Here is a 24,297-nt window from a genome sequence, read left to right on the forward strand (position 1 = left end):
ATCACAGAGATCTATCGCTTATCGAAGCAAGACTAAGAGATACGCACCACCCTCGTTGGCACCGTGCCCCTCTTTGCCACCCGCCTCCTCAACCACCACCACCACCACTCGTCCATAGTGTAGGATAGTGTTGTCGTTGTCCTCAACCTCTCCATCTCCGCCCGTAAGGCACTCATGTGCACCTCAAGCATCTTCGACACCCTTCGCCTCCTCTCCCTCACTATCACCAGCACACCCTCACAACCCTTTACAATAGTGCCTCCTCTTTGTCCTTCGTTCTTGTGCTCACCTTATTGTCGTCATTGGTGAATCTAGTAAAGAGCGATGGAGACAATGCGGTGGAGGATGTCAAGGAGATGGATGGGGCGGAGGCGACCGTGAAAGCTCTAGTCAATGGACAAGTGGTCATGAGGGCTCTAGCCATCACCTCTTATCCCCCACCCCTGTGCTCACCTTTCCCATTGTCGCCATCGGCTAGAGCCCTCACAATCGCCTCCACCCCGTCCACCTCCATGAGGGGTGAGGGGGAGAGGAGGTGGTGACTAGAGCCCTCACAACCACTTGTTCGTCGACTAGAGCTCTCATGATCGCCTTCGCCTCGTCCACCTCCCTTACATCTCCACTTTTTTGTCTTCATCGCTCTTTACTAGGTTTAATAGTGGTAACAATAAGGTGAGCGCGAGGGGGAAGAGCAAGGAGGAGGTGTTGCTATAAAGGGTTGCGACTATATACTGGGTGACAATGAGGGAGAGGAGGTGGAGGGTGGCAGCAAGGGTGTCAAGGATGCCTGAGATGCACATGAGTGCCTCGTAGGCAAAGATGGAGAGGTTGAGGAGGGCAGTAGCGACATTCTCATGGGCTGCAGATGAGTGGTGGTGGTGGTTGAGGTGGCAGGCGGTAAGGAGGGGCATAACGCTAGCATCGACGAGGGGGGCATGCATCTCCGAGTCTTACTTTAATAAGTGACGGATCTCCACGATAGCTTTGGTAATGAACTTCGATTTCGTAACAACCAAGCACCGATGTAAATACAGAGCGACGAAAGAGTCGCTCAACAATTACGTCGGCATTGGCGCCAATGGTGTCGTCATCCTCCACCGTTGGAATGTTAATTTTACTTTTTTTGCTCTTTGTTTTCGTATTTTTGTTAGTAAAACTAATATTGTTATAGTAAATAGACATAGATATTTTACTTTCATAACTATAAAAATATCGATATAACTTTTAAAAATATAAAGATCGGGATACTAACTATATGGGTAATCTATAATTAACTCTCAATATTTAGCTTTTGTTTTTGTTTTCATTTTCGAAAACAAAAATACTTTTCCCGCCCTAAAAAAAAATATTTTTATTTTGATCGTTCACTTCATGTTTGATTGGGGCTCAAGCAAATTAAAACAAGAAATTTAGTGTTAATTTGATAAGGACTCAATATTAACAAAACAAAAATATGCTATTTGTAACATTAAATATTACTCTAAATTATGCTAATCAATATGTTAATTAAGCTCAGAATATGAGTAATAGACTGTTCGTGACAAATCTCTATATTTGATGGATTGTTGCATCTCCTGATCGCAGAGAAAGTAACCCTTTTCTTGTCACTGCATTAGTAATGGCAATGGCGATCATCCAAGAAAGATTAAAATTAAGCTTCTTGAGAGCTTCAAATAAGGTAACAACATTGCACAATATACCCAAAATGAGTTGTACTATTGATAGTTAATAACCATATGAAATCAATCTTTGGGGAACTACAGGGCTACCAAAGTCCCAAGATGCATGATGAACAAGGTAAGACCTAAAACACTTGGTCATTTAAAAGATGCGCTCCTAATGGAATGATAAGCCTGTCAAGGAGAAAGATGGACACTAGAAAGCTCCTGTCAAAACTGTAGGTCAATACAAGGACTAATGTCAAGTATATCTGGAGATCCTCTCACATTTTGCCAACCATATAATAATTCCGTTGCATCTTATATACACAGCAGGAATTGGTGATCATAGATCAACAAGCCATATGGAGAGAGAACACATAAGAATTAGTAGCTCAGTTACACAACCAATGTATTCAGAAACAGGTTCTATAACCTTGATAAAGAAGAATGACTACAGATGAACATGTATCTTTCGAATGCAACTCCGAGATCAAAACTATGACAAGCATCACTATCATCTGTCACTGCTTCTAAACCATTCTTTCCCTTGATAGGCAAACTAACAAAAATACCGGCTACACGATCCTGCCTCCGAATCCATTCCTGCAACTGTACATGAGACTCATGGAAGCGGTGTTTCAAGGTCAGGCCTTTGATCTATCATGTTGGTAGTGGAACCATCAGGAAAAGCGTCAGGATATGTAGCTATTAGCTTTGCCTTCATGCTCCTGTGATCCAACAGACGAAAGCATTACGTTTGTGCAAAAAATAATGGTGAAATATTTTCTATAAATATACGATAAAAACCACAAAGCTGATCACTATTGGACACTAATGTTATAAGAGGGGTAGAAAGAGGAATTCTCATGGAGCACACCTGAGCTTTGTAAAAATGTGGTCTAGATCAGATTTCATGGACTTCAAGTGACGGACATTTCTCGTGAAGTCGCCAGATACCTCAGCATAACATCGCTCCGAATACTCATTGAAGTGTGAAAGGACTGCATTACTGTCTTGCAGTCTTCCCATTCTGCAGCATAGAGTACAAGCAGTTAAGCAAAGAATTTTCTGGTAAAAATATTTACCGGCAATGCACCATCAAATACCAAACAGAAGTTGTGTTCAGGGAAAGACAGCAAGCATTAGCATGCCTACTCACTGGAGGAAAAATACATCAACACCACTATGTAAAAAGAAGAGACAATGAAATGTGCAAAGTATTACGTAAATGAACTTACAAATCATATTATAAACTTTGAGAGGATGTAATTGAAAAATGATAGAATATCAAAAAATTATGAAAATCAAACTAGTTTGTGATAATAAAATCAAGTGAAGCCGTCAAGATATAATGTCCCAAGAATCTTTTCATACCATTAGTTCTGTTGATAGCAATATTGCTCATCAAACTAAAAGCATTTAATAACTTTTACGTTCTGATAAAATTTTCTTCAATCTTTCACTACCTCCTCACACCACAAAATCATAATTGACAACTCATTTAACAGGAGCATCTACTACTCTCTTTCGATGTGTCTGTACCCATCTTTTAACAATCTCTCTCACTTTATCCTGAATACGAAAAAATCAAATTATTCATGAACGAAAATGGATCACTATCAATTATCTCACTATCTACTAGCAAAATGTAGATACAAGAAAGAGTTTCAGCCAGATTTAGTCATGTGCAAAAACCTATGAGTTTGTGTTCGTTTTGAAATTTAGGTGCAGTTTCATACATACCTTTCAGAATACACAAAGCCTCTTCAAAGTTGCAAACGTTGAGCTTGCTTATTATTTTCATATTCTCTTAAGCATAATTCTTTCATATATAAGCATGCTGTCTGCTGTTTGGATGGTGCATCCATGAATGTTTGTTAACCTGAGAAATGTATATATGAATCTTAGAAAGATATTTTTGAAAGTTTGTAATTTTTTATGCATATTTATCATATTTTCAACTTTGCAAGGGTTTCTATAAAATTAAAAGTGAGAAGAGAGGCATTAGTGAAATTTGCCTTCTGGTAGGGCAAATAAAAGGATCCTAAATAATTATGTTATCATATTCAACAATGTGTATAATGTAATAGTTATTAGTGCAGCTAAAGTGGAGGCAGTGAATATGAACCTAATCTACATAGAGTTGTACCTGTCAAGGTTTCAATCCTTGCATATTTCCTCTTCAAATGGATAAACATACTAGACAAATTAAAGACGGAATTTCATAATGACAATAATTTGCTGAAAACATAGTGCGAATAAACTAATGTTATGTAGAAAACTCTAAAAACTGAAGACTTTAATTTGAAAAGAAATAAGGCTGAATATGTCAAGTACAGGTTGAAAAAAAGAAGCCAAAAAAATAGCAAGTGAAAAGTAATGATCAAGAAATTCCATAAAATTAAGCCCTCCAAAGCAACAAGGACTGAGACTATAGCGAACGAGCTTATAACTATCACAAGAACTGGCAGGCTTAAGAACTAGCTTAAAGGGTCAAAACTTGGATTATATAGATGGCAGGTTCTTTACTTGAAGATTATAACCTGGATATATCGCTTAGTAGAAAGGGAAGATTAAGGATATACAGTTCAAGATAACATAGTATATTAGTCCAATGATAGAAAAGAATCTAGAAGAACATTCCCAAAGAGCAAGGATCAGATGTCTCGTTGTTGTCATCAAGTTAATTTAGCACCTTAAAACTTCTAATAAATGGTATCCTCAATCTCATACGCTGAAAGTTTTGATTGGTTTTTGTGGCAAAACCTATTATTATAGACAGATAAGCTGAAGGATTACTCAAACTCGTATGCTCTTCAACCAGTCAGTGTTTTCCCATAGATGTGAAGTCAATATTGCACTTATTCCTCATTAAATACTTCAGACAGACCTATTATCCAAATGTCTACCGCATAAACCACATTCACAGCCACATATAGTTCAGTTAAAATGCACTAAACCTTAAAGTCAGAGCACTAAAACTATAAGAATTGAGCCATTGGATGATAATAAGAAGTTGAAAATAGGCCCCGTTTCAACAGAATTCTCAGAATTGAGCTAAGAAATCCGGAATTTTGATCCTTTCTTATCAAATCAGAGAACAAATCCGGCAAAGTCGGCAAATATAATATCAATTTCCTACAGATAGATAGAAGCATCAAGGCGAGGCCAATTACATGAGATGCTGCAGCTGCTTGATAGATTCGATCTCCTCGGCGTCCACTAGGGTTCCGAATTGGCGAGAGATCTCTTCGGAAGCCGCCTTGATGGACTCCCTCTCCGATTCCATCTCCTCTTTCCTCGTCCCCATGTTGCCCTAATAAAAATGGCGTCTTTCGCCACCCTCCTCGACTACTCGATGCAAAGATCTCATCTTTTTCGAGCCCTCGATCAAAAACCACGAATTAACGGCAATCTGCCGTCAAATCGCCCCAAGCACATCACCACCGCCGATCACAGATCCAAATAGAGAGATAGAGAGAGAAAAATACGATGGCCGATTCGCTGCAGTCGACCGTGATCTATCATCTCAACCGTCCATGGGGCCCAAACGGGGATCCAATGGAAGGACGACATCCGTGACAGCAAATACCATTCGATCACCGGTCTCACTCTCACATGCAAAGATGGCCCAACAGGCGGGTCCCGCTCGAACTGCACCCCCAATCACAAGGCGGGTAAGTCGTGCGAGGGTGGCAGACGTAATGTCGGGTACCAAGATCACGTGATTCCGCCCCTCCGTCGGACATATCCGATAACCACCACCAAACCTGTGGGTCCCGTTCGAGACAGATAAAAGTTCGACGCCGCGTATCAATCAGCGCGCACGTTTTACGCGTGAGCTGCGAAGCACACGGGGCAGGCAGGCGCAGGCGTCCTGCTTTAATGGCTTCCACTGCGCGACGACGAAGCAGGCCAAAACCCCTGCCGTGCCCACGCTGCAGCACACATGGGAAGCAGCAGTCGAACACATCGGTTTTTCTGGTGCCGCTGGCTGTGTGCTGTGGTCGTCTGCTGCACCGCTCTGCTTCCCTTTGCATGAGTGCGAGGTACTGTTCGATCTCATTCAAGATAAGCATCGCATCTCCATGGTGGTAACAGTGGTCCTCGATATGGTGAAGCTTTTACAGGCTCACAGCACGGCTTTTGATTCTACATGTTAATGGATGGAGTTTCAAACTTCCCTCTGTACACCTCCCACTAGCCATAAAGCTGCATTAAAGAGAGGTAGCGAGTGGGAGAGAGAGAGAGAGAGAGAGAGAGGATGATGATGTACGCTTACTGTAGTACGCTTCTGTAGACATGACAGCTTCATCAGACGAGGGTCCCTGTTGGACATCGAAGGAATACACTCCACAGTTCAATGTGCATATGAATAGCAGTGCCACAGTAAATTCCTGTCGTGTGAGCAGGGAAAGTGATGTGCCAATGTGCATTAAACTGACCAGAGAGAGATGGCAGCAGCCAGGGAGCAAGAACAGGGCGGATGCTATCACTTGTTCATGGGAATCATCACAAGACAGCTGATAACGAGCAAAGCATCAAAAAGAATTAGCAAGGATGACAAAGCACAACATCACATACATAGCATCATATTATATAGAACAGTCGGTTCTCCAACATATGTAGAGCTTTAGATGTTCCGAAATAGTTATATGGAAGCCACAACATGAGCACAAGGGTTAACATTTCAAGTTCCATCCAGTACTAGATAGTTTAGATGTCTGAGAAATGCTCAGGGCATTCAAACAAAAGACCAGTTCACAAACATGAAGGCCAGACAATGGGTTGTATCCTCTTCATTCAAGACTTTCCATGCCACAGCCTGTTCATATGACACCGGCCGCCCCATGCTCGACAAGCAGATGCCAGCAGGCAGATAAGCGAGGCCCTAAGGTTTCCGATGCATGACACACGTTTCAGACAATTCAAAGAACAATGCACACGTAGGGAATCAAGCAAAGTGTGAGCTTTACTCGTTTACTGACCTGTTGCATGATTTTGGGGAATTCAGAGCAGAGCACCTTGCGAGCACTGTCATCAAGAATCTTTTCGAGTGCGATGTCCTGAAGAGCTATCAGTGTGGTTTCTAGCATATCTAGTCCAGCTTGATTGGAGAAGGTAAGAACAGGAGAAGCCTGCAAAACATTGAATGCCTGAATTCCTATGTTGAGAAGTTGCATATGGTTGCATAAAAAATCCAAGTAAAAGAAAACTCAGCAGTTGCTGCAAAGAGATACAAGAAATTACAAACTGCCTCTAGACATGAAAAAGATGCATATGAAATAAATTGCCTATATACTATCACTCACCTTCAAAGAGCAACACATGATCGCATCAGAATGGTGCCAAAGCAGTTTCAGCAATAAATCACTAGCTTGGGAGTCCACCCGAAGGAGGTCTACTCCAGTATGAGCCCTGAAGGCATCGAAGATGATTCATTAGACAAACATAACAAAGAGAATCTCGAATTGTATTTGCTCAATAAATTTAACTAACTGTAGGTATTCTATCCCTGCACAAATTGTCAAAATCAATTTTCAAGCCAGAAAAGTGTAGACAAAAATGCAGCAGCATAATTAGACTTAAGCTGCAACTCACAATTCATCTTTTAGACTAGAAAGCCATAAGCTGGAAGGTATTGGAGGAAAGATCACATAAGTATACAGTGAACTACCTGTAGCTGCCAGAGATCCACCGTGCCAGTGTGTGAGCTTCAGGAGAACCAGGTGGGTGTTTTACTCCAATCTGAGAGCCAGGTCGAGAAGGTGCAATTGCCATAGCAACTCTCTGCACTGAGGCAACCACATTTCTAACGTATTGTCGGGCCATTTCTGCCACACTATCTCGGAGATGATTCTCATAAGTGAACTGGAAGGCTATTGTGAGCACTGATCGCAGATTGTATGAACTTGAAGCAGTCTCATTAACAGCCCGTGCTGTGACACCAGATCCAATCTCTAGTGTCGATGCCAAATCAAGTGTTCTTGTAGCAGCAGGCGAATCCTGAATTATTGTTGTATAAGCTTAAGGTAAATATCAGAGAAGACATGGGGTACTTGGTGCTAGACTTCAATTATGTTAAACAAAAACTATCTAGAACCAAAATTTCATATCTTGATATCACCAATACAGAATGAGATTTATCAGTCTGGCCAAGTATCGTTATCAAGCATATAATTTGATACTGGGACAGTACATTTGCTTTTATTTTTTATTAATTTATTCGATGACATCTGTATACCAACCAGTATAATGGTATCATAAAGCTCCTGTGGTTACCAAAACTAATAATTGGAGCAAGATTTGTATCATTGTCAATAAGTACTAACTACTATGAGCAACAACGACTAAAAACTAAAAGTTTAATCCGGACACAAATCAAATACAATTTGGTTAAAGATAGCATTTCCCACATATAAGTTCATGAAAGCAAAGAAAAAAAAAACTAGCTCTTGCAAGGGATGAGAAAACAAGAATCAATTGCGAAAACTTTTCAGAAGACACTGGTGTGAAGGTACCCAACTGTCTTAGGGTCCAGCGGTGTAACACGGAAACCTGATGGTAGCAAAGGAACGTCATCAGCGAAAGATTCATCAATGGGTGCAAAAACAAGCTGAGCACATGCGCCAACAGCATTCTCATCAACTCCACTGCAAAGCTGACATCATGCAGAGAAAGGTAACAGTCATTCAGCAGAAACATACTGAATCCACAGACTGAAACACAATACAATTTCTAGAAGACAAACCTGCAAAAAGTACATATCCCTTGACAAAATGACATCATCTTGGTTAAAACCATGACCCTCAAGCCTGATAACCTCCAAGAACTACAGTTAAGGACATTAGTATTATGCATCGGCAGAAGCAAACACCAACTGGCAAGCACAACACAATGTTCTTAGCATTAGAAAGTCAAATTACCTCTTCGTGCTCCACGGTATGTGCAAGAGGGAGTATCACCTGGCTTCCCAAGAACCCACCACTCGCCCTAACAGCAGGAACTGCATATGGGTTAGCTGTCAATGAGGCAGCAGAGTAAGCATCAACACCACAATCAGCCCATTCTGAACGATGCTCCCTCAAAAACTGGACCAGTATAGCAGGTGGAACATTCTGAACAACATAAGCCAGTGTGAAAGAGTTGCATTTATTAACTGAACTCGAAATCACATATCATAAAATACATCCCTGCAGAATGATGGAAAGTCCACTTAAAGGGCTCAGTCAGACCTGCAGCAACATTGATGCTTTTGCACATAGAACGCCACCTCCAAGTGTTGAAAATACCGCTGAAGTGTTCGCATGAGAACTGAGAATTTTATTTGGTGAAGAATTTATGGCAACTGTCACGTCCTCAACACCATCACTACCCAGTAAAGACCAACCATCATCAACAAATCCATTCACAGCATCATTGAAACCTCTGCAATACACCCAGAATATTTAGTGTCATATGCATAAAGAAGCTAATTGTGGAGAAAAGGCTAAAATATGAAAACTTGAGAACTAAACCAATTACCTGCTCAATCTCTGACTAAAAGTCCTCAGTACAGCAGGTCGTCGACCGCTGCCATATGGGACTTCACCACTTGTCTCTTGAGCAATTTGTTTTAGGTGGCGGAGTGCCTGGAAAAAAGTCAACGCATGACTCATAGTACAGGATGAATGAAATGTTTAACAAATCGGCAATGACTCTCACAGCAACAGTCATTTTCTGTGCCAGAATTTTTGGTGATTCATACAAAGGTCTAAGAACCTCAGGTACACTCCATGCCTGAAGCACCAAAGATATTTATAATCAGTAAAATATGGCTATAAAACTCAATAAGAGTAGAAAGCATATGAAACTCACATCTAAATCAACATGATCAACAATGTGAATCATTGAGCCACCACCCTCGCAAGGTCGAATTAGATAACCACTGGAAAGCATTTCAGCTCTTACAAAATTTGGAGCAGGTGGCCCAGCAGGGCCTCCAGTTACAGGAGTCAATGATCTTTCACAGATCTAAAAGAAGGGTGACATGTTAAGTGTCTTCTAGCATTCAGAAGAAAATATCAAATAGATCACTAAGTGTGTTGACAAATGTTTAGCGACCAAGAGAAATACACAGTCCCAGAATATGAGAAAATGTCAGTGCACAAAAGATACAACTCGTACCACGAGACTGCCATCTTCTAGACCGGTAGTGTATCTCAGCGTCCAAAAGTCACGTGCTGCTGCCAAAGTAGTAGGTGCATATGTCTGATTGCAAGAGATAAAAAAGATAAGGTCAATATAGAGGAAAAAGTAAAAAGACCAACAGCATTTGCAAAATTCCTACAGATGGCAGACTAAGTAAAAGAGAACAAACCTGCATGTATATAAGTTCAATATTCCCTCCATTACCAGTGGGAATTACAGTAAGTACATCAAGGCAACGACAATCACAATACCAAGATGGACGATCCTTGAGAATATCTGCGACCTAAGAACCCCAAGCAAAGCATGAATTGCATGACTATGTAAGAAAATAGCAGCAACAAGAAATTATCATGTGATGGCTCACCTTCGTGGGCTCTAGACTCACAAGGCCGCAAGCACGAGCTGCTACCCCACTACAATTGTGGGAAACAGCAATGATTCCAATAGAATCCGGACCAGGCTATAATGGATAACAAGAAATAAGTTGCATTGTACAAAAAGAACATAACAAATTGACTCAAGCACAGAGTAGCTCAATAACAAGTACATCACCTTCATCCCAACCATCTGAACCCAATCGACAGCAGTTCCAGTAGCCTTTGACAGGAACTCTGCCAAGGTCTCCTCAGCGATTGCAAGAAGACTGTAAGAGAAATGTCCCAAAAGAAAGAACAATGTGTTAGAAGAAGACAAATGACAAAAGCAAGTTAAAAAAGTTCCATCATGACCAGGCATTCTGATTACCCAGCTGGGTTATTAGCATCCTTTTGTGGACGCTGAGGTGTTGGGTTTTGTTGATGATGGTGCTGACCGCTTGTAACTACAGACTCGCAGCTGGTGTCATTGGTGGCTACAGGTGCCTGAATATTCATTTACAAAAAATAAGATGCAGAGAAACATTGCAGATATGAAAAAATCAGTGAGCTATTGAACAAGAAATATAAACCCATATCCATAACAATTTACTCAAATGCAAAGAAGTAAGAGTGAATTACATGAAAACAAGCATATTTTAGTAACTGGTAGGCCCATGTTCAATCCAGCAACAAATGGCATATTGAACCACATAGTTTGCAGTTCAACCAGATGAATGTTTACTCAAGAGAGCAACTGGAGGGCCTTGGACCCAGCAGACAACCAGTTTTTTAAAGTAAAAGCACTACAGTCTTTGACCACTAGAACATAAGAGAAATGCTATTCGCATACACTGATCATATTTTAGGTGGCAGCAATTTTCAATAAAAGAACTCGTGCAACATGCACACTTACGTTATGCAGTTGCTGACGCATATAGCCATTCTCATAAACAAGTTGAGACACCTGCTTCTGCAGCCGGTCATTTTCCTCCATCAATAGCTTGTTCATAGCAGTCAGCTTACGGTTAACTGTTTGAAGACGAGAGGCTTCCTTTCTTTGCTTTTCCCGACATCTACAAAGAAAATAGCATTCAGACAACGTTTAATACTATAGTACTAGACTATTGCACTAAATCCTAATCAAAATGACATTATGTACAGTATAAGTGTATGGAATACAACTCAAAACAAATAGATCCTGAACCACTTGTCATTGTCAGATATAACAGTTAAGCGAAGGGATTAAAACACTAGGATCTGATCACTAGAGATTGCATGGCAATTTTTGGAAAAATAATTTTCTACTATTTATGTACCTTGTTGTCTTGGTAAAATTATAGATGTGCTGACACTTAAATTTATCTTGACATAGAAAAGATAAACTGCTTTCTCCATTAATATCCGAGTCAATTTACTTAGCTTGGGAGCACCAAAAGTCCACCCAAGTTCAATGGCCTTCCTTCACTACGGCAGGCATTAACTCTCATGCATGTACAAAAACCTCTCATCCAAAACCATTACCTTGTGTTCCAAATTAAAAGTCGGCAAACAAAATACAAATTTTATGACAAAAAACTCTGGGTTCTGAAACGAATCAAGCAGCGTAGCCCACAACATTCTGAACACAACAAGGAAAACAAAATCTTCCACGAGACTATCATAACAAAAACCATATACCGACTAGAAACCGAAACAAGAACCCGAAAATCCTGGCGTGAAAGAGGTGCATTCGGCATAAAAAGGTACATAACCAGGCAACCGGATGCGGTATCCTCGGAATCCAACTGAGATCACAAACATGAGCAAAACAACAAATTCCAAGTCATAGGGAAAAAGACAAGCAGAAAGCAACAGTACGTCATTACCAAACAGTACGTCATTACCAAATAGCAAAAACATTTTGGATGCTGTAAAAGACCAAACAAGAACGAAATCTATGAAAGTGGCTGAAGAGTCGGCAAAAATCGCAAAAAAGAACTGCAGAAATGTAACGGCTTCTGATTAGCTATCTCTCGCAGTGAGGGGTTAAATACGGTAATGTTGTGCTAAGACCAATTACATCTATCGGATTGAGTGTAAGAAAGGTAGAATGGCAAACAAGAAAGAAACCCAAAGCGAAATTTGCACCGCTAACTCAAAAGATCACAACTTTCTACCATCTACTTCTCAAAATCCTAATCAGATGAAAGAAAAATGTAAAACCGATGCAACAGCTACCGTGGATCTCAAATTGCGTCCCAGTTTGGCTACGAGTTCAGCCCAAAAATCCAGCTCCAACGGATTGGACGTTAAAATGATGTAACGACATCAGAGCCAACTCTCGGAGCAGGCAAAGAAAACGATGGGCCAAAAAAGAAGACGAAAAATTCCGTCACCTTCTCGTGTTCCCCTGATTCTTTACCTTCTGTTCTGGAACCAGACCTTGATCTGTTTCGGCTCGATGTTGGAGAGGATGGGACACTCCCGTATGAGCTGTTGCCGCCTCAGGGAGCTCGGCTTGGGACACTCGGTGTAGACCCTCTCGAGCGCCTCCACCTGCTCCGGTGTGTACCTCACGTACTTCCCAGCGTCCATCCCAGCCGCCGCTGCCTGCTGCCCTTTCCCTGCCTCCTTCCCGCTCACAACCATGGCCATGTCGCCGCCTTTAAAACGCCCTTAAAAAATCCAACCTTCGCCACCCGATGGGATCACCACCCGCAGCAACCCCCCGCCGCCCCCTTCTTCCGGCTCCTCGGCAGCAGGAGTCGCATCACCGCCCCTCAACAGCCCACCGCAGCCGCCGCGACGGAACCCATCTTCCCCTCCTCCCCCAAGGACACTATGGAGAAGGAGAAGAAGGCGAAAAGGAGGCGCTTTGCTTTGGGTTTGTGTGGGATTTTGCTTCGTCTTGGCCTTTTTATTCCCAATGGACGATGATGGCCTTTGTTTTTGGTGCCACCGCCGCATTCCAAGGCAGGTGAATCACCCAGAACAAGTTTCCCGGGTGATGTTTCCCTCACAGCGACGGGTCCCGCGACAACGTCTGCAGCAGAACTCACAGCCGGATAACATTTCTCGGGTGATTCAGTACGAATCACGAACGAAGGTTTACTTTTTCTGTGCTCCGCTCTGCGGACGCTTCAAAGTGCGTGGAGAACGGCGATGTGTTTGTTCTTTTGATGCGGTCTTCTCTCTCACATGCCTTCTTTTTAGCTCCATGGGGTGGATAAAGTGCGAGGTTTTCTATTCCTTCCCAGAAAATGGTTACCGAGTGTTGCTGAGGGGAGTTGATGGTTTTGTGGGCTTGGAGCTCAGCCAATGCATTCCCTGCTGCTGCTGCTGCTGCTGCTGCTGCTGTGCTCACTGCAACAGATGCAGCTGTCACAGGGAAGAGAAAAGATATAAACAAATCAAGTGCTTTCTCTCCCTTCAATGCACAGAGATAGAGATAGAGATAGAGATGGAGATGGAGATGGAGATAGAGAGAGAGGATTCTTCGTATGGTGTCATCGGTGAAAGTGATATCTTGTTGGTATGTGGGAGCAGCAGGCATGTGTGTAGAGAGAGCATGATGAAATGGCATCCAAGGGGAGTGGAAGCGTTGGCTGTCTGTCTTCTTCGACTCCCTCTGCTGCAGCAGATTTCGGGTTCACCTTACCATTGCACTGCACTCTCACTCTCTGATTGCATTTGTAATCCTCCCATCAAACCTAAAATCATTAACATCTACAGATAAAATTAAAATATCAATATATATTTTCTTCACAGAGAAAAAAGATTATTTTCATGACTGAAAATATCATAAAATCGATCATGTTGAGCAACAAAGTCTGCCACTAATACTGCAGTTCTCTGCATTGCTTTAGCTGCGAGAGTCTGAATCATACTCGCTCAAACACAGGACAGTGATCAAAGAGTAGGACTCAATTGTTTCCTTTCTATCAGTGCTCGAAACAGATCTCTGCAATTTTTGTCTGATAACATTTCCACATTGTTTTCTTTGGAAACATACGTGCAGTCATAATCATATCTCACGCATACGTATATACAGTTTATGTGTTGCTATGTATCGGATATCATTACGACCACTGCAACTCCTATTTGTCACTTGTTCCGACTCTCCACTGCCTTAGAACACTGTGCTCTTTTTCTCTCTCTACCTCTGTCTCGTGGTCTCCTTCTCACTGTTCCTCAAAAGTTACCCGAGTCGACTTCTTTTTCATCTCTCTCTCTCTCTCTCTCTCTCTCTCTCTCTCTCTCTCTCTCTCTCTCTTATGTTTACAGCAACCGTGACTCCTTTTTATGGCTTTCGGTGTTCTGCCGAGGGGGCAGACGGAGGCAGCGTCGTCGCTTGGCGCTGTTGCATCACTGCACGAGCATAAGCGGGTGATGGCTCTTACTGTGCGCTTGCCATTTCTGATCCTTATTTGACTACCGCAGAGAAGGTGGCGGATGAGAGAGAGAGGCAGTCGCTTGTGGGCTGAGTTAATGCGCCGGCACCAAATCCGGGATAAAAGATCTAACTCAACTCCCTCGCACTAACTCCATAATTAATGGCGAGGGATTCTTTCCTTCGCCTTCTTCGATTCCTCTTCAGTCTTCTCATGTTCTCGTGGATTAACAGCAGGAAATTTTATATATATATATAATAAAAACAACTACATATAATACATGAAAAAGATATTAAAAAAGTTGTTTTTATTAGTCTTCTTTTTACATTAACTAACAAGTTTTGCTGAGAACAATAATTCGAATCAAATTATTTGCTGGGAAAAAAATGATAAATATTTTAACCAAAAAAATAAAACATAAATAGTATTGCTGTAATATTACAATACTGAACAAATATCTGATGGCTTAATCATCAGAGAAGTTCAAATCAGGATACAAGTTTATTATAATCATGCTCAACTTGGTGCCATTATGTCATATGCATGGGGGTATTGGGTATTCAAGGAAAAGAAAAGATCTATAATCATTTGATACATGTTGTAATGGCCTGTTACACAATGCTAATCATGGTTATCAATATCATAAACACCCATCAAACAAGATAATTACTCCCAAACTTTTGAGCTCCTCAGCTGTTGTCTTGATTCAAATCTACTAAATTCTAATTGTGGTAATAGTAATTTGACAGGACTAATGTTGTAGGGTTCTTCGCGAGTCCTTTGCTTAGGGTTATTTATCCTCTACCTGTTGCAAACGGAGCTTTCAAACCCTAAGTAAATCTATCACGTAAGAAGAAACTACATGCATGCATGCATGCATACGTACTTCACTCTCCCCAGTCACTGCAATTATCGACATAGCAAACGTGTCGCTGTTCTAATTGTTTCATGGCATGAATCATCAGCACTATCCATCGCACATCATCGATGTGTGTTTACAATGCAGTAGATCGATTTCACCTGTTTTCTCCCCAACGCAGCACATCATTCCATTTGTACTGTCACAGTCTAAAAACTAGAAATGTTTTTGTTATTGTATTCTTACTGCTGAATTTTGATGAAGAACAATCCATGGTTTCGTTCACAAGTCGATTCAATCCGAAATGCCTGATCATGATGCAGCTAACACAAATCACGTTCAGAATGTCGTGAACTCACAACGGGAATAGTTTTTCTCTTTCTGATGAAGAGAATCAATCACCAGAATAAAATCAAATCGTTCATTGATTATTTGATCGAGACATAACTAAGCAGTTCTTGGCAGGTGTTTAATGTTTGCAATCAACATATGGCGTAATGCTGCTGCCTTTTTGTTACAGCAAAGAGAGCAGTAGAAATGGTTTCCTCGTCCCATCAGATGGCTGCTTTGATAGACTTCATGAGGCTGAGAACAAGAACTTCCGATCGAGGTCACCACACACGAACTGATTGCTACCTCCATACACGAAGGTGGCGATGAGTCTTCCCTTGGTAAACTCGAAATGACAATGAGAAGCTTCATTATTGCTTCGCTTTCTGCATCAACTGGTTGGCTATCTCAACCTCTGTTATTCCAAGAACAGTTTATGTCACAATCATCCGTGTGGTAGTGCAATCAAGTGATGCAATCAAAAGCTATACTGCAATCTAATTTGTAGATCCATCAGAGCCTATAGGGTAGCAAAAAGTGCTTGTTTATGGAGCATCAGATATTACATATCGAATGTTTCATCTTCAACTCAGCTAAGCCAAAGTAGCTAAACCCACACCATCACTTGCGAACTATATATCAGATGATGAGTTTTGATGTGTTCTTCATGTCGCGAATCATGCAAAAAGACAACAAACAACTCTTCTGCATAGGTTAATTAGTGGGTCCTTGGATATGTTAATTATATAGAGCACAATGAATGAGTGGAATGGATGGACCCAAGCTGAGGAGACAAAGCATGACATCCCTTTTTAGGCTCTTAGCATCTTTCTGGATATAAATATTGGACAGAATTTTCTAGACTAGTAGTGGCTTATAATAATATAACAGATAGGTATTCTAACATGTCTGATGCTGCAATATTCAATGTAATATCCATTACAACTCACACATTTGCAATGATACGATCCACCATCAGCCAAACGTCAAAGGAATCCATGCTGTATGTATATGTTTTCTGAATGGAGATGTAATGTTGATGGATCTGTTAAGGTTTTATCTAGATATCTACATAGGAAGGTTGAATGAGTGGGAATCAGAGAGTTTTAATGCCTTGAAGTCCAAGAGAAGGATTTCACCAAAGCTACAGAGATCGGAAGGCACCTCCAGATTGGAGCAAGAAGTATGAGCTAGTGGTGTACTGTCAGAAACTTGAAACCCTAAACCCTAGGCTCCTCAAAGCCACTTTTGTGGCCTGAAGTACACCAACACCAACCACAGCTTTATCGTATACTTACATATGTGTGGATATATTTCTTTTGCTTGGGTGACAGTAGAGATTGCTGCTGGCCACATTCGTCCCTTCTCTCCCAAGTTTGTCATCAGCTTTATGCAGAAAAGAGAGAGAGAGAGGATGCTACTAGTTTTCCTAAGATTGACATGCATTCATTCGTAGACTGATAGTAGACACACAGCATTTATCATCTATGGGAATTGCATTCAACCGAACAGAAGAGCTCCCCTTACTCTCTTCCATCTGCATCAGGTGTAACAACAACAGCGAAGAACGATGGCAACAGCATGCAAGGAGAGGAACAATTAATGGGTCATGATGGTCTGTGAGAGAGTCAATGGCCACAGGAACTCGCATAGGGGTGTCTTCCTGTCTCCTCCATAGCATGATGAGAGCTCACGCCACTTTTCTCATGCCTTCTCTCCCTTTGTCTCCCCCCCTCCTTTCCTTTCACGAAAGGAGAGTGAGAGAGGTGGCTGCATGCCTCCGCAGCTGCAGTTGTGAGGCGTGACTGTGGAGGTCCCATTCGAGGGCCCCCACCACGGGCCCAGTCTCTCCAAGGATTTAACGGCACCTCTTCGATCTGATCATCTTGTGAGTTTGGACATGAATCAATCGAGCCTGCACATGGAACGTATTATGAAGGAGCCATGGTGGGAGTTCATTGCCGCAAGCAGGGATTCATGATTAGGGTTTGGTTGGTGGCTTGTCATTTGCATGCATGCTTCATGATACCAAAAAAAACATTTACTCTCCCAATTCTATCTTCGTCTCTCTCTCTCTCTCTCTCTCTCTCTTCTCTATATATATATATAAAACTATGCGACTTAATATTCTTATATCCATCCTAATAAATTTATAGGAAATACCACATGAAGATATTTCTTGTATATAATCTATTTATAATAAATAAATGTTTTGCAGCTTATTTTGTTTTCAATCATCAACTTCATCATATGATTCATTGTCTAAATTCTTATCAGAATTTAAATACTTCAAAATATCTCTTTTTATTCTTATGAATTTGGTAGTAATTTATTTTTCCTTCATCCATCATCCATCATCCATCTTTATAATTGTCAAAACTCTATTAAATAAATTAGTCAATGAAACTAAGTCATAATAAATGGCAGATATGCACAAATTTTACAACAATTCAACAATATGCAACATTTTGATCTCCTACTGCTTCCCAGAGTGTAAATAGTATATATCCAATATCACAGAGCTGAAAACATTCAGTCCAAATTCATGCATGCTTAAACAACCAAATCAAAATAGCTAAGACATCGTTGACATCACGCCGACACCTTGAGTGTTTCTTGTCAACCAAGAGATGCAATAGCAGTGGGAAGCTGAATGAGTGGAGAACATGAAGATATGGTTTCGGGTCACCAATCTATGCCAAGTTGCCTTGAGTTGAATAGTTCTTCGATATAGACAATGACTGGAGCGGATGTTCTGATGTAACTCTCCATCTGAATCTTCGCTGATGCCTCTGTGATCACAAAACAACTTGTCAGCAAGAAAAACCCATCTGAAGATTAAAGTTTTAGTCTTAATCGGTTTGTGCCATCTAATTTTCAAGTACATAATGAAGGCTTATAACAATTTAAGCTGTTGTCTAAGTCAAAAGAAAACTTGTAATCATATAAAATTAGCTTTTGGAACACAATTTAGAGATTCCATGTTTATATAAAGACAAATTCTGAGCATTAAGTAGGATAATATCTGTGCCCACACAGAGTTGAGCTAGAATCCTAGCTAGGGCATTAACTCCTTAATCCTATCACCTCAAAATCAAATATTGATTCTGTTAAACTATTATCTATGATGTTCAAAACATTTACAAACTAGAATTCATGTGATTTCAACCAATTATAAGTAATCAATGATCCACATGATTGAACAGAATCTAAGTAACCTGATTGAGGTGATGCTGTAGAGCATGTTGATTTTGAGGTAATAGGTTCAAGTAAGATTTTAGCTCAACCATGCATTAAGCTTTAGAACATTTAATAAATGGCATGCAATAGTAGTGCCATTTCGTTGCAATCCATTAAGTTAATGTCACTTCACTATACTATATTATGCTAGTAGTCATTTTCTCTTAATGAAAACTTAAAAGGGTTTAAAAAAACAAAGAAATGTATAAATGATCCAAGTACAATAGTGATGAGATTCATGAGAATACTAAAAAGACAATGATTTTTAGTAGGCACTTCATGAAGCTTGTATGTTGTTTTGTATTTGAAGCATGGACAACATGCAAATCGATGCCTACTTTACCATATAATTTGATGAATTAGAAAATATTGTGCAGGAAGGCAGTCGTAAAACTATTCAAACATTGGAATTTAGAAAATTCACCATCTTCATTTAGTTTCTTCAATAGCTGTGCTTTTGTAGGTAGGGCATACATTCCTGCAGCAACTGCTTTCCTTATGGCCCATCCATGGTGAGGAGCAAATACCTTCGCATAAGCTTTTGATGCTGGATCCCTGAGAGAATTTCCACTGCAATGGTAAAAAAGAGAAAAAAAGATGAGAATTTTTTATGAGATGACCTGAAAAACATAAAAGCCCTGAAATCATAAATGACACATCAAGCATGTGATTAAAATAAATATCACATAGACCAGAATATTTCTGAAATCAACTACTGTTTAATTGGCACACTGTTAAGTCTGCAGTTGTTTCCCAGTGTTTTTGCTAAATCAAAGTCAATACACCAGTTCACCACATTTTAAAATGTCTCATTTTTCTGAGCAATTTGACCAGTTTGGGCTCGTATTAAAAGCATAGCAACATTTTCATATACAGCATAATGCAAAGATGCCAAAGAAATGTCTGTTAAGGTATCAATTGGGAATTATATACCGGCAGCACACAGGTTTGTCAACGTGTCACATGTGAAGCAAGAAACTATGTTTTCTGAGCAAATAAGATGTGCAATTGAACACCTTCACAATAGCATAGCATACTAAACCCAGCAAAACACATGAGCAGAAAAATGATGTATATTTGGATCAGTGGTATCCATTTTATACTAAATTATTGCACTATGCATCTCCTAATTTGATGATCAAGTGTTATTTGCATAGCATACTAAATCCAGCATACATATGAGCAGAAACTAAATGAATGATGTCATATATTTGGTGCAGCAATATTCATTTTCTACTGAATTATTTCACTCTGCAACTCCTATATTAATGACTAACAAGGGTTATTTCCAGGAATTTACTCGGCTACTAGGCAGGCAGAGGTAAGACTTTGTTCATCTGAACCCCCCAGAATTCGCAATGGTGAAAGCCTCATCTACTTAGCTGCCATTATTGTGCGTAAAGCTATGACTTACCATGCACAAAACAGAAAAGGCAAGTTGTGGAACATTGCATATTGGACTGAATCATCAGTCCATAAAAAGTTAGTATTTAAAATATGAAGAATCAACAACTGCCAGTACACAAGATAAGTAGAGAAATTTGAGTTATTTCATATTTCTCATAATGCATGAAATTCAAATCAGCAGTTCTGAATTGTAAGTTGGTAAAGTTAATCAAGATCTAGTGACACATGTTGAATTCCAAAGAGCTTTAGGCTCCAAATTCTTTAAGTTTTAATATATTGGTCAGAACCTGGTTGATTGGGTTAAAGCATAGGATAGACTTAACTGCTTCCTAATTTTATTTAGTTTGACACCAGTTATTTCAGTCAGAGTCGTTAAGGAATTAGAACGTTGCTTTGAAGTTAGCAAAATACCACTCACCATCATATTTTTATTGTTCTTCTTAATCAAGTATAAGAACAAAGTCAAACTGCTCGTGTGCTTGTTGCTTACTGAAGCTTATTCTATGCATTTATTTTGCATCACATCACAGAATATTTAGCACACACATTATGGTAATAAAAAAAGGAAAAATTGCCATACTCTGTTACTAGAATTTGCTCAAACAAAATTTTGACCATATCAAGTCCACGCTTGACTCTGAGCAGATTACGTGAATGGCTACCAGCTTGTCTCACAGAGTCCTGTTGAATGTCTAACTCAAGCAAAGAGTGCAATGTTGAGATAGAATTCGATGCCTTAGATAGATCTTCGACCTGAATGCACATTCCCAAAAGAAGGATAAAACAAAAGATGATGTTACTTCAGATGAAAAGAAGAATAGCAATGAATTTGAATTGACAATTTGGCATGACTCATTGGCATACAACTCATAATACGAATGATCCATTCATACTGAAAAAGCTTAAACTTAAAGTGAACACATGATTCCTTGTAGAGGTGGAGTTCCCCAAGATGCATCTATTCATGAGCAAGCTATGATGCAATTAAATTGGTCATGATGTTTCTTTATGCTGATAATTAGGACTAAATTTGAAACGCAATATTACTAGATCAAAAACCCATCACCACAATCATCGAAGATGATTACCTTCAGTATAAGGTTAGCATTTAGCAAGAACTCGAAATCATGGCCTATCCAAATTAGACGAGAGAGAAATCTGCCTAAGAACCAAAAAATAATTGGTAGGTAAAAAAGCCCTCCAATAAAAGTTGCAATTTATGCTCATGAAACCAAAATATGACCTCCAATTCTCCAAATTTCCTAGAATTTGATAATATATCTGAGACAAGGGGAAATGATAAGTTATGCAGGATAAACCAACTTTATCCTAAGAGACCAAACAAGCAAATGGAACGAACCCATCGATTTATAAGATGTCCTCAAAGTTTGCAATTCCAATCAAGGTTCGTCGTACTACAGCATACCGCTTGGTATGGACGGTATGTACTAGTCCGATAAGGGACCGGTATGGGTGGTACATTAGTACGCCCCCAAATATCATATATCAGTATGCTCGATATGACTTGGTACAGCTCGGTATGTCCCGTACCGACAATTGGTCGGTACACCAATACAGATCGGTAAGGCAAACCATGATTCCAATTAGACCGGTGATTCATGACTTCTGTTCTTATGGCTTGCCATGTTTGTAGATGACCACACTGGAACAAGGAGGCCGAGCTAATAAGTTCTCCTTCTAAGGCCTTGACCAAGCTAGAATAAAGCAGATTTAAGAAAATAAACATGTATGCAGACTAGCATGACTTTGACATGAATATCATGGTAATAAGCCTCTAGATCTTATATAGGGCTAGCCAAAATTTCAAAGTACTGATTACTCTGGTGAGGTTGCATGCTTCTTAAAACCAGAAAAGGCTCCTTTTTTATCTAGAACATTAGAAACAGAAATAGGTGCAAATAAAATCAAAGTTACTGATCGTATCAGACCAACCATTAAGTGCCTGACATTCACATGTCTGTATATTTAGGTGGCTTTTGCCTCCGTGCAAATTTAAGTAAATTTAGATTAATATAAAACATTTGGTAAAATTTAGTTTCAATTTTAATAGCCAAATTGTGGTTTATATTTCAGGGTACTCCGACAAAAAGGTTTAGAAAATGATGATGCAAGTGCCTCCGTGTGCCTCTCTAACAGCAATTCTGCATTCGTCATCAAAGAATTATGAAAGGACTCAAGTTCATGAACAGAAGTGACAACAACACTTGCAAATTACTCCTGGGATGACGGAAGGTCTATACTAATCTTCATGTAGCGAATATTTGCTGAAACCTCTTTATTAACTCGCTAGTGTCACCAACCATGTGGCTTTTGTTATGTCATATTCTTTTTTTTTTGTAACTTTTTTACCTGCAGTTGCAGTAATTTTACTTGATAATGGCTTCAAATCTATCTTGTTCATTTACTTGAGTAAATAAAAACAAAGAACGTCAACCTCACAGAGCAAGCATGATGGATACAGAGCCCATACAACAGAGGAAGGATATAAGCCACATGCCCTTTTCCAAGGAAAATCAACTATATTAACCTAAATACAGATACAACCAGCTCCAGTAGAATTGAAGCTCGAAAATAGGTCACAAGCCAGCATATTGGCTAAATAATTACCTAAGACCTGAGATTGTAAAATGAACCAACAGCATATTCTTTGAATTACAATGACAATTCCATATCAAAGTTTACAATTCAGGTATCCACAATTTCATTTAGTCTATCTTCACTGTCTAGGAAATACAAGCGATCAGTAGGAACATTAATCCTCAAACTCCCAATTTGGAATGTCACTACCCATTAACTAACTTCTGCACCTTGTTCTACGAGATAATTTGTTTCTCTCATTGCCTTTCCAGATTAACCTATGCAAGCACCCAAGGTTCTGCCCTAGTAGAATTTTGCGCTAATATTAGCAAATTCACTCCTAATCAGCAGTGCAACAGATAATGGTAATTCTTCTGCGGTTGCATGATTCCCTGCCCTCTAATCACTCTTAGAGCCGTTGCTTTCCACATCACAAAGATCATGTCCTCAGAATTAGATAAAGACTCACATCAAACAATTCTTCATGTTTCTTTAAATAAAAAGGCTCCTTTTAGGCAAAAGAACTGGAGGCAGAAGAAAAGGTGGGAATTTCTACGAAGAGAAGATGAACTTTAAGTTCTCCAACAAGAAATCAGCCTATTTCGAGAATTCCTACATCAGCAAGATAATGAATTCCGGCTCATCAACAAGAAATCATCCGAACGCGAGAACCCCTAGATCACCAAGAGAAGAAATGGGACCTTGGCGACGTAATCCATCTCGGCGAACTTGAAGGCGATGCCCAAGCAGCCGAAGAGGACGGACACGTGGGAGCAGGCGCGGGAGAAGGGGGCGACCTCCATGGACGCCGTCTTGCAGTTGGCGGCTTCCGCCAGGCCCTCGAATGCCTCCGCGATTCGCCTCAATGGCTTCTCCCCTACTCCTCCTCCCTCCATACCTCCGTCTTCTTCCGATCTCTCTTCTCTTCTCTTTCTCTTCTCACAATTAGTGAAAAGAAGACGCAGCCAACAACGAAAAAGCGAAGGAATATATGCCTTATATGAAGAGCGAAAAGAAAAACAAAAAAATATTCTAAGAAATATTAAAACATTTATTTTTTATACCTTAAATACGGATTACTGTATCAGACCAACTTATCAATAATATTTTAATATTTATCAAAAATAATAATTTTTTAAATTACTAATCATAATTATAAGTATCTAATTATTAAAAAAAATAAAAAAGTGTAAATATATATAATAAACTTAAATTTAGAGAGGAAGATATGCAAATCACTGACTTAGTGGGGTTGTATATATATATATATATATATATATATATAT

General features: G+C 39.9%; 3 protein-coding genes across 3 annotated transcripts; all 3 read right to left on the reverse strand.

The window, feature by feature from the left end:
- Positions 1 to 2,024: 2,024 nt before the first annotated feature.
- LOC135638331 (kxDL motif-containing protein LO9-177-like) lies at positions 2,025 to 5,114 on the reverse strand. Its single transcript, XM_065151423.1, has 3 exons — positions 4,838 to 5,114; positions 2,539 to 2,691; positions 2,025 to 2,389 (listed from the first exon to the last, which is right to left on the reverse strand). Exons 1-3 carry the CDS (start codon positions 4,969 to 4,971, stop codon positions 2,284 to 2,286), a joined length of 393 nt encoding a protein of 130 aa, XP_065007495.1. The 5' UTR covers positions 4,972 to 5,114; the 3' UTR covers positions 2,025 to 2,283.
- A 1,106-nt stretch (positions 5,115 to 6,220) lies between these two features.
- On the reverse strand, positions 6,221 to 13,061 carry LOC103983540 (homeobox-leucine zipper protein HOX32). Its single transcript, XM_009400770.3, has 18 exons — positions 12,609 to 13,061; positions 11,121 to 11,280; positions 10,596 to 10,711; positions 10,404 to 10,494; positions 10,216 to 10,311; positions 10,021 to 10,134; positions 9,828 to 9,911; positions 9,519 to 9,674; positions 9,366 to 9,440; positions 9,186 to 9,292; positions 8,897 to 9,089; positions 8,588 to 8,779; positions 8,413 to 8,493; positions 8,188 to 8,322; positions 7,339 to 7,667; positions 6,974 to 7,079; positions 6,650 to 6,799; positions 6,221 to 6,552 (listed from the first exon to the last, which is right to left on the reverse strand). Exons 1-18 carry the CDS (start codon positions 12,839 to 12,841, stop codon positions 6,406 to 6,408), a joined length of 2,565 nt encoding a protein of 854 aa, XP_009399045.2. The 5' UTR covers positions 12,842 to 13,061; the 3' UTR covers positions 6,221 to 6,405.
- A 5,066-nt stretch (positions 13,062 to 18,127) lies between these two features.
- Positions 18,128 to 23,978, reverse strand: LOC135638194 (accelerated cell death 11-like). The gene is made up of 4 exons (XM_065151210.1): positions 23,713 to 23,978; positions 20,994 to 21,166; positions 19,431 to 19,576; positions 18,128 to 18,558 (listed from the first exon to the last, which is right to left on the reverse strand). Exons 1-4 carry the CDS (start codon positions 23,905 to 23,907, stop codon positions 18,452 to 18,454), a joined length of 621 nt encoding a protein of 206 aa, XP_065007282.1. The 5' UTR covers positions 23,908 to 23,978; the 3' UTR covers positions 18,128 to 18,451.
- Between the last annotated feature and the right edge of the window lie 319 nt (positions 23,979 to 24,297).

This window comes from Musa acuminata, chromosome BXJ3-5 (assembly GCF_036884655.1).
Source record: "Musa acuminata AAA Group cultivar baxijiao chromosome BXJ3-5, Cavendish_Baxijiao_AAA, whole genome shotgun sequence".
Lineage (NCBI taxonomy): Eukaryota > Viridiplantae > Streptophyta > Magnoliopsida > Zingiberales > Musaceae > Musa > Musa acuminata.